Source organism: Prionailurus viverrinus, chromosome E1 (genome assembly GCF_022837055.1).
Source record: "Prionailurus viverrinus isolate Anna chromosome E1, UM_Priviv_1.0, whole genome shotgun sequence".
NCBI classification, from domain to species: Eukaryota; Metazoa; Chordata; class Mammalia; order Carnivora; family Felidae; genus Prionailurus; species Prionailurus viverrinus.
This window is the reverse complement of record NC_062574.1, coordinates 19155516-19167707: the sequence shown is the minus strand read 5'-3', so window position 1 is coordinate 19167707 and position 12192 is coordinate 19155516. Positions and strand designations below refer to the sequence as shown.

Sequence of the window (12192 nt, the reverse complement as noted above, 5' to 3'; positions counted from 1 at the left end):
TCTCGAGAACTACAGATCAGTTGTAAGTGCAGTTTTAAGCATTTACATTAAATTCTGTACCCTAAAAAATGATACACATTCTACTCTGATGACCACAGGACACTTTTAAAGCAAATACGTACCACCATTTTCTAACCACAATTAAATTTTTTAAAATCTCCAAAAAAACTAACAATTTAGAACAATAAAACATTCTTCTAAATCAAATGTGGTATCATTCAGTAAGAGACTAATAGACAGTCTCATAAATTAATAAGAGACTAGTAAAAAAAAAAGGGGGGGGAGGGGGAATCAACAGACATGCAAAAGAAAACATGCAAATGACCTAGAAACAGAAATGATCCTGAACCTCACTAACGCAATGAATAAAATGAGATGCTCTTTTTTACCTCATTAAAGACTGAAAAACGTGTAGTCCTGGTGAGGATGCAGAAAAACAGGCATTCTAATTCATATTGGTGAAAATGTGACATGGTATAAATATTGGGAAATGTAAATCTAAAAATAACTATTAAAAATTTTAAATTCAAGGGGCACAAGGGTGGCTCAGTCGGTTAAGCATCCGACTTCGGCTCAGGTCATGATCTCACGGTCCGTGGGTTCGAGCCCCGTGTCGGGCTCTGTGCTGACAGCTCAGAGCCTGGAGCCTGCTTCAGATTCTGTGTCTCCCTCTCTCTCTGACCCTCCCCCGTTCATGCTCTGTCTCTCTCTGTCTCAAAAATAAATAAAACATTAAAAAAAAAATTTTTTTTTTAATTCAAATGTCCTTGACACAAAATCCCCGTTTTGGAATTCTAGTCTATAGAACTAAAAGCATCAGTTAACAAAAATATATGAACAAAGATACTTACTTAAGGATTAAATGTAAAGTCAAAAACCTGAAAAAAATCTAAGAATCCATCCATTCACCGTCAAATGGTTGAGTAAATGAGGCTCATCAGTGTAACAGAATATTACCCAACACTTAAAGGAATGTGTTAGATCTCTATCAACTATTTTGAGGAAGAGCCAAGATACACTCTAAGGTAAATAAAGCAAGCTGCAGAATGTGTATAAAATGATTTCATTTTGGGGCTCCTGACTGGCTCAGGCAGTGGAGCATGTGACTCTTGGTCTCAGGGTCATGAGTTCAAGCCCCACACTGGCTGTAGAGAGTGCTGTAGAGAGTGTGTGTGTGTGTGTGTGTGATTTCATTTTAAAATATAATCACCAGTCTATGCATGTACGTGTATTTTCATTTGAATGTTTTTATGAGCAAGTAGATATGAATGGAAGGATACGTATCAACCAACCATTAACACTGGTTAGCTCATAACTAATATGCCCAGGAAAGAGTGAGAATACATTAAAAAAATAAATAATACATTTTTTTTAATCCAGAAAGATTTTAAAAATCGAAACTTTTTAACCTAGAAACGTACTAAGAAATATATAAAAGCCAATTTCAAAAATCTCAGATGTTCCAGATACAAAAGCCACATATTACATGATTCCATTTGTATGAAATGTCCAGAATAGGCAAATCCCATAGTGACAGCAGACTTGTGGTCGCCAGAAGCTAGGGTGAGAGAGGAATAAGAAGTGATTGCTAACAGGTATAAGGCTTCTTTCTGGGATGATAGAAATGTTCTGGTATTAGTGGTGATGGTTGCACAACTTTTTGTATATGCTAAAAACTACTGAATTGTAGGCTTTAAAAGAGTATATTTATGGTATGTGAATTTTATCTCAATAAAATGAATAAGTAAAATCTTGGGTAGGAGCAGTCTGACCAAAAAAGCTAAGAGACAAAAAGACAGAGATGACTACAGACAAATTTTAAATACCTAAACAGCAAAAAACCAAATGAAACAAAAAACCATAAACGAAGTTTAAAAAGAGAAATTAAGTAAAAGTGTACAGACAACACACAACTTACAGGGTGCCTGGGTGGCTCAGTCATTAAGTATCTGACTTTGGCTCAGGTCATGATCTCATGGTTTCTGAGTTCGAGTCCCACATCAGGTGAGATCGAGCCCTGCTTCAGGTGAACACAAGCCCTGCTTTCTCTCTCTCTCTCCCTCTCTCACTGACCCTCGCTCATCTGAGCCCGCCCTCTCTCTCTCTCTCTCTCTCTCTCTCTCTCTCTCTCTCTCTCAAAATAAAAAAACACCTTACAAATCAATAAAGAACAAACAATTCAATAGAAAATGAGAAAGTCATGTAAGATACACAAATAAAGCAAACATCTGCAAAGATGTAGCTGTGATTATTCAAATATAAATTCACTTAAAAGTAGTACTGAATTTATAGTAGCTTTTTACCTCTATTTTCCCAATAAACAGAAATCCCCCAAAACTACTCTTCGGACATGCTCCAAAACAACCTAGCATGAAAAATGGTGTCCTCCCAATGGAAAACTGAGGACACAGACCTAAGTGGAGTACCATAGCATCAAAGACTAAAGGATTACCGAAGTTCGCTTGTTTAGCCACCTAATGCATAAGTTCCCTACCTGGTATTTCTACAAAGTATTGAATCATTCAGCTGATTCTGAACATCTACATCCACAGGCAAGTCATGTGGGAGCCCAGTTTATGTTTACTCAGCTAAGAGTATTTCTCCCAAAGTGGCAAAAAACAAAAAATGTATTACCAAAACAAATAAAATAAGATTAACACCCTGCTCTATTTTTTAAAAATTATGAGAGCCCCTTAAAATTAGCAGTTCTTATAGTACCAATTTCACTATAGATGGCATATGTGGCATCCGACCTTCCTCGTAAAATGCTATGAAAACTGTTTGAAAATATCTAAAATGAATTATTAGACAATTTCATTAGCACCAAGTAGGTACACACCAAAGTACATGCAAATAACACAACACAAAACCAATGAACTCTAACAGGGCAACCCATGCAATGATTATTAGAAAAACTATGTTTAACACTGACAGAAGTATCAGTCTTCTCTGGTAAAAAAATGGAACTAAAGAACTGTTTTATTTTTTTATTTTTTTATTTTTTTTCATGTTTATTTACTTTTGAGAAAGAGAGAGAGAGAGAGAGAGACAGACAGACAGACAGACAGACAAAGTGTGAGCGGGTAAGGGTCAGAGAGAGAGAGAGAAAAGGAGCTGTCAGCACAGAGCCTGATGCTAGGCTCAAACTCACAGACTGTGAGATCATGACCTGAGCCACAGTCAGAAGTTTAACCAACTTAGCCACCCAGGCACCCCACTAAAGAACTGTTTTAAATTTTTAATTGAGTGGTATCATTTATTTTCCCTCCAAATAAATTTAGGTATGAGTATGTCTCTGTCAAGGCCAGCGAACAAAGAGACCTAAAATGATCATAATTAGAAACGGTCCCCTGAAATGCGGTGCTTACAGAATGCTAAGCCCAAAGCGATATGTACACCTTAGTTAAAATAAGCTAGTTGACATCTGGACATAATAGAAATGATTTTGCCCTGCTCACCTTATTCATGTTGTTTTCATCAACCACATCCTTGGAGATATCCTGAATGATTTCTGGACACAAGATAAGGAGAATGATTTGCAGTGGCCAAACCGCTGCTTTACGCTTGGTGCTTTCGGCAAAACCATCCACCAAGTCAAACAGTTTTTCTGCACACTCTATGGGGAAATACAATTCAATGATATTACTAGATGAGAAGAAAATCTCTGGCATTAAATTAAAAGCCAGCACTAACCAAAAACCCAAATGCCACATTTTTAAAAGATAAACTTGGAAGTTCATGTAAACAATTAAATTCATTCAGGGAAGCAGACAAGAAATATTACATTGTCTGTATTAAAAGAGCTATCTTGATCCACCCTAGAAAAGGTCAAATGGCCAAACTTGTGTTTAGTCTCAACGCGCAGGGCCTTACGCAAAGTGCGATGTACGCAAGAAACAAAGACTGGACAGCTTCCCAAAAGGAATCATCAAAGCTCTCCAGGAGTCTGTATTCTCTGCCTCACAGCTGTGTCTCAAGAATTCTAGGGAAGGATGTTACCACTTTATACACATCTCCCTAAATACAAAATAAAGCCTCAGCGCACAAAAAAGGTCTTTCTCTATAAAGAAGAGCCATCAAATATTCTATCCACAACTCTAATTAGAGATTAGGGCTTCATTCCAAACTTGTTTTGCTATTTGCTCAAAGGAAAGGGAAAGGATTGAAGGTCATTTTGAAATATAAGAGAAAAATACTATTTCCTATTTGATATCAGGGGACAAGATGTAAAAGCACCTTAACAAAAATGACCTTGAAAGTGGTAGGTTTTTACCTCATAAGTAAGAGTTTAAAACATGAGTAAGTCACTCTTATCCTTACCAGCCATATCAGTCTGTGGAATCTGGTACAGCTTTGTAAATTCATCTGGATAATTTTCTACCCAGTTCCAAAATGCCTACAAATAACAAAACATACGTTTTTATATGAAAGCGGGGATATTTTCATGGTACAGTAAATAAAATGTCCTACAACCTCAATTATATTACAAACTCTAATTTCCTTCATAAGAATACTGCAATGCATTCCTCCTAAATATTAACGTGAAACTACCACTGAAGTCATGACTTTTGACTCAAAATAGTAAAGACAGCAACATTTATAACCAAAATTTAACAAAACTTTAATGTCAAGGAGGTCAGAACTTACTTTTTCCAGGCTATTTATAACTGCTAACTGTGCAACCTTCTTTAGGGCTTTAAATTTAAATGCTGTTTCTGGAAAAAAAAATTTTTTTTAATTAACTCTAAAATTAATCAGTTAACACAAATACAATTCAGAGCTACTAAAGAAAAACAAAAAACAAAAACACCCAACACTCCTTTTACATACAAACTTTTGTTCCAGTATTATTTGTTTTTAGTATTCATTTATTTCTGAGAGAGAGAGAGAGAGAGAGAGAGAGAGCGCGCACATGCACATGAGGGGGAGGTATGGAGGGAGGTGAGGGAGGACAGAGGATCAGAAACCAGCTCTGTGCTGACAGCAGTGAGCCTGATGTGGGGCTCAAGCCCACAAACTGTGAGATCGTGACCTGAGCGGAAGTCGGGCGCTTAACCAACTGAGACACCCAGGTGCCCCATGTTCCAGTATTATTTGTAAGCAATGTGAAGATAAAGACAATTAATATAAACCAAAAACGTCACTGGCTATGTCCACTGAAGACAAAATTCAATGAAAAGCAAATATGCCTTGAATTTCAAAGACTGCTTTTTTCTTTTGTTTTCAATAACTGATTAAGTATAAAACACGTGTCATTGTAGAAAATTCAAAAACTACACAACAATCTAAGGGGAATTTAAAATATCATCCATGCTTCTACCATTCAGAATCACAGTTAACAGTCTGGTAAACTTTCTTCCATCCATTTTTGAGTGCATATGTAACACTAAAAGCTAAATCAAACCTGTTTTCTTCATTTCACATAGTATCCCAAATTTTTCCCGTATCGTTAATAATTCCTCATACATATATTTGACAATCTAAGTATGATAGTAACTATTACTTAACAGTTACAACGTGCCAGATATTTTCAATCTAATACACTTAATTCTTCCAAAATCTTAACGTTTTCAGATATTACAGATGAGCAAATTGTGTTTCTGAGGTTACAGATTTAATAAATTATTGAATTGGGTTTCAAAGCCACAGTCTGTCTTTCAGGATATTTAAGTCGATGGTTAAAGTTATTTAAACGTTTTCCAATTATATGTTTAAGGTATTTCCAATACTGGGGCACCTGGGTAGCTCAGTCGGTTAAGTGTCTGACTCGAGGCTTGGTCATGACCCCAGGGTCATGGGATTGAGCCCGCGTTAGGCCTCATGCTGAGCGTGGAGACTACTTGGGATTCTCTCTCCCCCTCTGCTCCTTCCCCACTTGCACACATGCTCTCTTTCAAAAAAAGAAAAAAATTAAAAATAAAAAATATATTTCCAATATCTCACTATTATAAATAACACTAATAACACTTTTTTTTTTTAATTTGAGAGAGAGAGAGAGCACGAGCAGGGTAGAGGGGCAGAGGGAGAAAGAGAATGCTAAGCAGGCTCCACACCCAGCAAGGAGCCCGTCACAGGGGCCCAAGTCCACGACCCCAGGATGGACCTGAGCTGAAACCAAGTCAGGCACCGAACCGACTGAGCCACCCAGGCACCCCAATAAACACTTTATGTCCAAATCTTTTCCATATTAATTTTTTTTTTAGGATAAGATCTAGAAGTAGAACTGCCTGGTTGAGGAGATGAATATTTTTTAAGACTCTTGATAAATACTGCCAACCTGTCACTTGCACATCCTTTTCATCATTTAACATATTTGTTTTTATTTTGCTCAAGTGATTGTTCAACATAGTAGACTGCATTTAAAAAAATTTTTTTTTCAACGTTTATTTATTTTTGGGTCAGAGAGAGACAGAGCATGAACGGGGGAGGGGCAGAGAGAGAGGGAGACACAGAATCGGAAACAGGCTCCAGGCTCTGAGCCATCAGCCCAGAGCCTGACGCGGGGCTCGAACTCACGGACCGCGAGATCGTGACCTGGCTGAAGTCGGATGCTTAACCGACTGCGCCACCCAGGCGCCCCTGCATTTTTAAAATAAGACTAAACATTTCTCCATATGACTATCTTAGATACTTTCTCTTCCATCAATATATTGTCCACATCTACAAAAAGATTTATACAGGGAAAAGATGAGGCTTCTATAAACTATTTTACTGGTAACAGTCCTTTGGCAGAGAACTCTGCCTATGGACTTTTTTTAATTGAGGTATAATTGACAAACAACATTATACTAGTTTTAGGTATACAACATAATGATTCAGTATTTGTATATACTGTAAAATGGTCACAACAAGTCTAGTTAACATCCCTCACCATACATAGTTACACAATTTTTTTCTTGTGATGAGAACTTTTAAGATCTACTCTCTTAGCAACCTCCAAATACGCAATTAACTACAGTCACCGTGCTGTACACTACATCCCCATGACTTTGTATTTTATAACTGGAAGTTTGTACTTTTTGACCACCTTAAATCATTTTGCCCGTCACCCTCACCCTTTCCCCTACTTCTGGCAGCCACCAATCTTAATCTGTTCTCTGTATCTATGAATTTGGTTGTTTTTGGTTTTGTTTTTTTTTTTTTAAAGATTCCACATATAATGAGACTGTACAGTATTTGTCTTTCTCTTAGCATAATTCCCTTAGGGTCCATTCGTGTTGTCACAAATGGTAAGATTTCCTTCTTTTTTTATGGCTGAATAACATTCAATTTCAATATATATAATATATATATTCCACCTTATATATTATATGTGTAACATATGTAAACATTTTTATATTTTATATATAAATATAAAAGTATATTTTATATTTTACATATTTATATATACAATATTTTATATAAATATAAACATATGTACATTTTAAATATATACATATATATATATATATATATACACACACACATATATCTTCTTCATCAATTCATCAGTCAATGGATACTTAAGTTGTTTCTGTATCTATCTTCCCTAGTATAAGATAATAGTGCAATGAACATGGGGTGCATATATGTCCTCAAGTCAATGTTTTCATTTTCTTTGGATAAATAACCAGAAGCAGAATTGCTGGATCATATTGTAGTTCTACCTTGAACTTTCTGAGGCACCTCCATACTGTTTTGCATGGCAGCTGCACTGACTTCCCTTCCCACCCACAGTGTACAAGGATTTCCTCTTCACATCCTCACCAACACTTACTATTTCTTGTTGTTCTGATAAAAGCCATTCTAAGAGATGTGAGGAGATATCTCAGCGTGGTTTTGATTTGCATTTTCCTGATACTAGTGATCCTGAACATCCTTTCATGTACCTGTTAGCCACCTATACTTCTTCTTTACAAAAACATCTATTCAGGTCCTTGGCCCACTTTTTAATTACATTTTTTTTGTTATTGAGTTGAATGAGTTCTTTACATATTTTGTATATTAACTTTTCCCAGTATACAATTTGCAAATATTTTTCTCCCATTCAGTAGGTTGCCTTTTCGTTTTGTTGCTGTTTCCTTTGCTGTACAGAAGCTTTTAATCTGGTGTAGTCTCTCTTGTTTATTTTTGTTTTTGTTGCCCCTTATGGACTTTTAATGAAGGGACACAGGTACTTACCATATTTACATAAGTATATTTCTAAGATAGAGATGAGTCTTCAAGTAATAAAACTGTGTATATAATTTAAATGTCGTATTTTTCTGGACTTGCGAATGAGTGACTTACTCTCTAAGTCAGTTTTAAAATGCATCCCTCCAACTTTCTTTGCTGTTGCTCTCCTCTGATTTCCAGATGATGGCAGTAGACTTCACAGTACTCTTGAGCCTTTTTGCCTTCCAAGTTCGTTAACCTTACCTTTACGACAGCTTGAATGTGTTGTACACAGTAGTCTCTTCTCAATTCCAACGTATATATCTTTTTTTAATTTTTTTTTTATGTTTACTTATTTTGAGAGAGAGAGACAGAGAGAGTCAAAGTACAAATGGGGGAGGGGCAGAGAGAGAAGGCGCCACAGAATCCGAAGCAGGCTCCAGGCTATGAACAGTCAGCAAAGAACCCGACACGGGGCTCGAACTCACCAACTGTGAGATCATGACTTGAGCCAAAGTCGGCCGCTTAACCGACTGAGCCACCCAGGTGCCCCTGTATATGTCTTATTACTCTAGTTCTACAAGTTTCTGACTGGACAGCCTACCCACACCTCAAAGTCAATAAACGTCTATCTAAATTTGTCATTTTCCTGGCTACCTTCCATGCTGCCATCAACCTCTCCTCTCCTTTCTTGCTTTAATCAGCTTGTTCTGTAATACTTGGTGATACTTCTCTTTAACCCCATGTATCTAAATTAATCACCAAATGCCAGGTGATGTATTTTATGTATTTTGTGTACTCTACTTCCCAAATACCATTATCAAATTGATCCCCACCCTATCCCATTCCATCCAGACCTGCATTACCTTCATTTCTCACTCACATTTCTTCCTCACTCATACGACCAAGTCCCAAAAGCTCATACAACATTCTACCAAGGCATCCTGCAAATTTCAAGCAAAGTGGTATATCTAAAATAAAAGCTTGATCCCACCTTAAACCTTTTTTTCCATCATTTCCCATGGCCATTAAAATAAAGTCACATAATCCATAAGCACAATGGTGTAACACTTGGCTCTAGAAATGAGCAGATGTGAAATGAATCTAACCCTGCCACTCACTAGCTGTCTGACCTTGGAAATGTTACTTAAGCCTCAATTTCCTCATCTACATAGGGGATGATAATACTATCTGCTTCATAGGGTCACCGTAAGCATTGATGACAAAAGGCATTAAACTGCATAGGATGATATGTGGCCTGCGCTGGACATGGAATAAACATCACCATGCCTTTATTAATATGATCTGGCCTACTCTTACACCTCCCTATCTTGCGCTTTTCCTCTTAACAGCTCCCACCCCCAAACACATACCTCTTCCCTCATGTTATGCGCACCCTATTTGTGTTTGGCACATTACTTTGCAAATGCTTTGATAATGTATTTCCCTCATAAACCAGGTCATGAGCTCCATACAGACAGATGTTTTATTAATCTTTGTAAACCCAGCACTTAGCATGGTTTCTTGCACACAATTTCTCAACAAATGCTGTTGGAGTGAATTTAAAACACATTACTAGGGGCGCCTGCGTGGCTCAGTCAGTTAAGTAAGTGTCTGACTTCGGTTCTGGTCACGATCTCAAGGTTCATGGGTTCGAGCCCCATGTCAGGCTCCATGCTGACAGCTCAGAGCCTGTAGCCTGTAGCCTGTTTTGGATTCTGTGTCTCCATCTCTCTCTGCCCCTCCCCTGCTCGCACTCTCTCTCTCTCTCTCAAAAATAAACACTAAAAAAACAGAAAAAAAAAAAAAACACATTACTAATTTTACTATTCATATTACAGGAAGTTTCCAGTCCTTTCACCATGTCACCTAGAGCCATCTTTTGCTGGCCTATTTAACATCGGTTGTTTTTTTTTTTTTTTTATAGTTTACACATTTATCAGTTAAACACTAAATTTATGTTCACGAGGGGGCTGTATTCCAATGGGGATGACTTACCACAATAAAAAGAGTCATTTATTCACACAATTAGTTTCTCTTATTTGAATATGGAGAACCATTTAAATTAATGATTACAGATTAAACTTCTCTATGAAACCTGAGGTTTTAAACAAATACCTACTCCTGGACAACCAGATCTAGATTTCTTTTTTTTTTTAATTTTTTTAAATAAAGTTTATTCATTTGAGAGAAAGAATGCACGTGCACACAACACAAGTGGGGGAGGGACAGAGAGAGAGAGAGGGAGAGGGGGAGAGGGAGAGAGGGAGAGAGGGAGAGGGAGAAGGGAGAAGGGGGGAGGAGGGGGGAGGAGGGGGGAGGAGGGGGGAGGAGGGGGGAAGGAGGGGGGAGGAGGGGGGAGGAGGGAGAAGGGAGGAGAGAGAAGGGACAGGGAGAAGGGAGAGGGGAAAGGGAGAGGGGAGAGGGAGAGAGAACGAACTCCAAGCAGGCTCCATGCTATCAGCACAGAGCCCCACTTGGGGCTTGAACTCACAACCACGAGATCATGACCTGTGCCGAAGTTGGATACTTAACCGACTGAGCCACCCAGTTGTCCCCTAGATTTATTTCTGAAATGTCCCTAAACAGTTATAAAAAACCACAAAACCACATATACTTCTGAAATTTTATATGGAAAGAAAATCTCTAAATTTTATCACCCTTAACTTCTTAATGCTTACTGATAGATACTAAGATCTTAAAATTTCAACTGTGAATTGATTTGTGGTTTATTATAGTCTAAAACAACTGCTATCCACTTAACATAATAGCTAAAATGATCCATTTTTCTTTCTTTATTAAAGTTACTGAAAGCGATTTAATTGTTGCTTGGTTTTATAACAGTAATGATCTAAAATTGGTAAGAGAGATAGAACAGAGCCTTACAGTATTGATCTGTATAGATATAGCCTTTTTAAATCTCTGGTGAACCAGTTACTGAGTTTAAAACAAATGTTAAGAAAACTATCACTGGGGCGCCTAGGTGGCTCAGTGGTTTGAGTACCCAACTCTGGCTCAGGTCTTGATCTCAGTTCATGGGTTGGAGTCCCACGTCAGGCTCTGTGCTGGACCCTGCCTCAGATTCTGTGTCTCTCTCTCTCTCTGCCCCTCCCCAACTTGTGCTGTCTCTCAAAAAAAAAAAAAAAAGAAAAAATTACGAACAAAGTGTTTTGATAATGACACTGCAGAACTGTTGAGGTTTTCAAAGTTAATATAACTAAATCTTCTTTTATGTCAGACACTAGAAACATTTTTCATAATTCCTTAAACAATACACAAAGTAAAATTAAAAAGTTGAATCATATACTATAAAGTTTCGCATTTAAATTAGACAGGATTCAATATCACAGAAAACTAAAAACAATTTGTGTGAAATGAATTTAGGTATTTATACTCAGTTTATTAATAATGCTCATTGATATTTGATTTATATTAACTTTCAGGTTTCCCACAAAAATTCTCTCAATTCCTTGTGACTGTTTATTTTCATCAACATAATCACACAAAGCATTGCCCAAAGCTGCAAAATCACATATTAAGCATTGTAATATCCCCATGGATATAACTTCAGATGTAATCCTCAGGGACTATAACTGAAATGTACAAGGAAGCAAAAGGCACTGGAAAGATAAGAGACTTGATAATGCTATAAAGTCAGAAAGTCATTAAAAGATCTGAAAACACAAATGTCAGAAATGAGATTCCTGACGCAATTCTTCCTTTTGTCATAAGATCACGATCTTCTGGTTCCATTCTGTAATGACACTGATATCCTGCTAAACTACCTGCTTTTAGCACTATAACAGCTAAACAGGTAATTTCGATAACCTATGGCTATCCTTAAGTAATGAAATTCTAGAAAAATTAAGTAACAGCACCTTTATGCTCTTTGTTAAAGCAAAAATTATGGTTGAACAAAACTTTCCATTGCCAAGAATTAAGATACTCATTTTTTTTTGTTTTCAAAGGCTCAAAAATTTTTGAACCATTAAGCATTATTGTCCATTTCACAAGGATATGTGCATTATCAAATCCACTTTGATGTTCCAGTTCAACACA

At 37.1% G+C, this 12192-nt stretch overlaps 1 protein-coding gene across 10 annotated transcripts in view; it reads right to left on the bottom strand.

Annotated features, from left to right (window-relative positions):
• The window catches only part of NF1 (neurofibromin 1), a 248199-nt gene that overhangs the window by 170821 nt on the left and 65186 nt on the right, over nt 1-12192 (bottom strand). For all 10 annotated transcript variants that reach the window (XM_047831817.1, XM_047831807.1, XM_047831810.1 and 7 more), the window contains exons 6-8: nt 4648-4715; nt 4321-4396; nt 3459-3616 (exon numbers count right to left, since the gene is read on the bottom strand). In XM_047831817.1, the coding sequence (XP_047687773.1) occupies nt 3459-3616; nt 4321-4396; nt 4648-4715 (302 nt within the window). The remainder of the gene's footprint in view (nt 1-3458; nt 3617-4320; nt 4397-4647; nt 4716-12192) is intronic.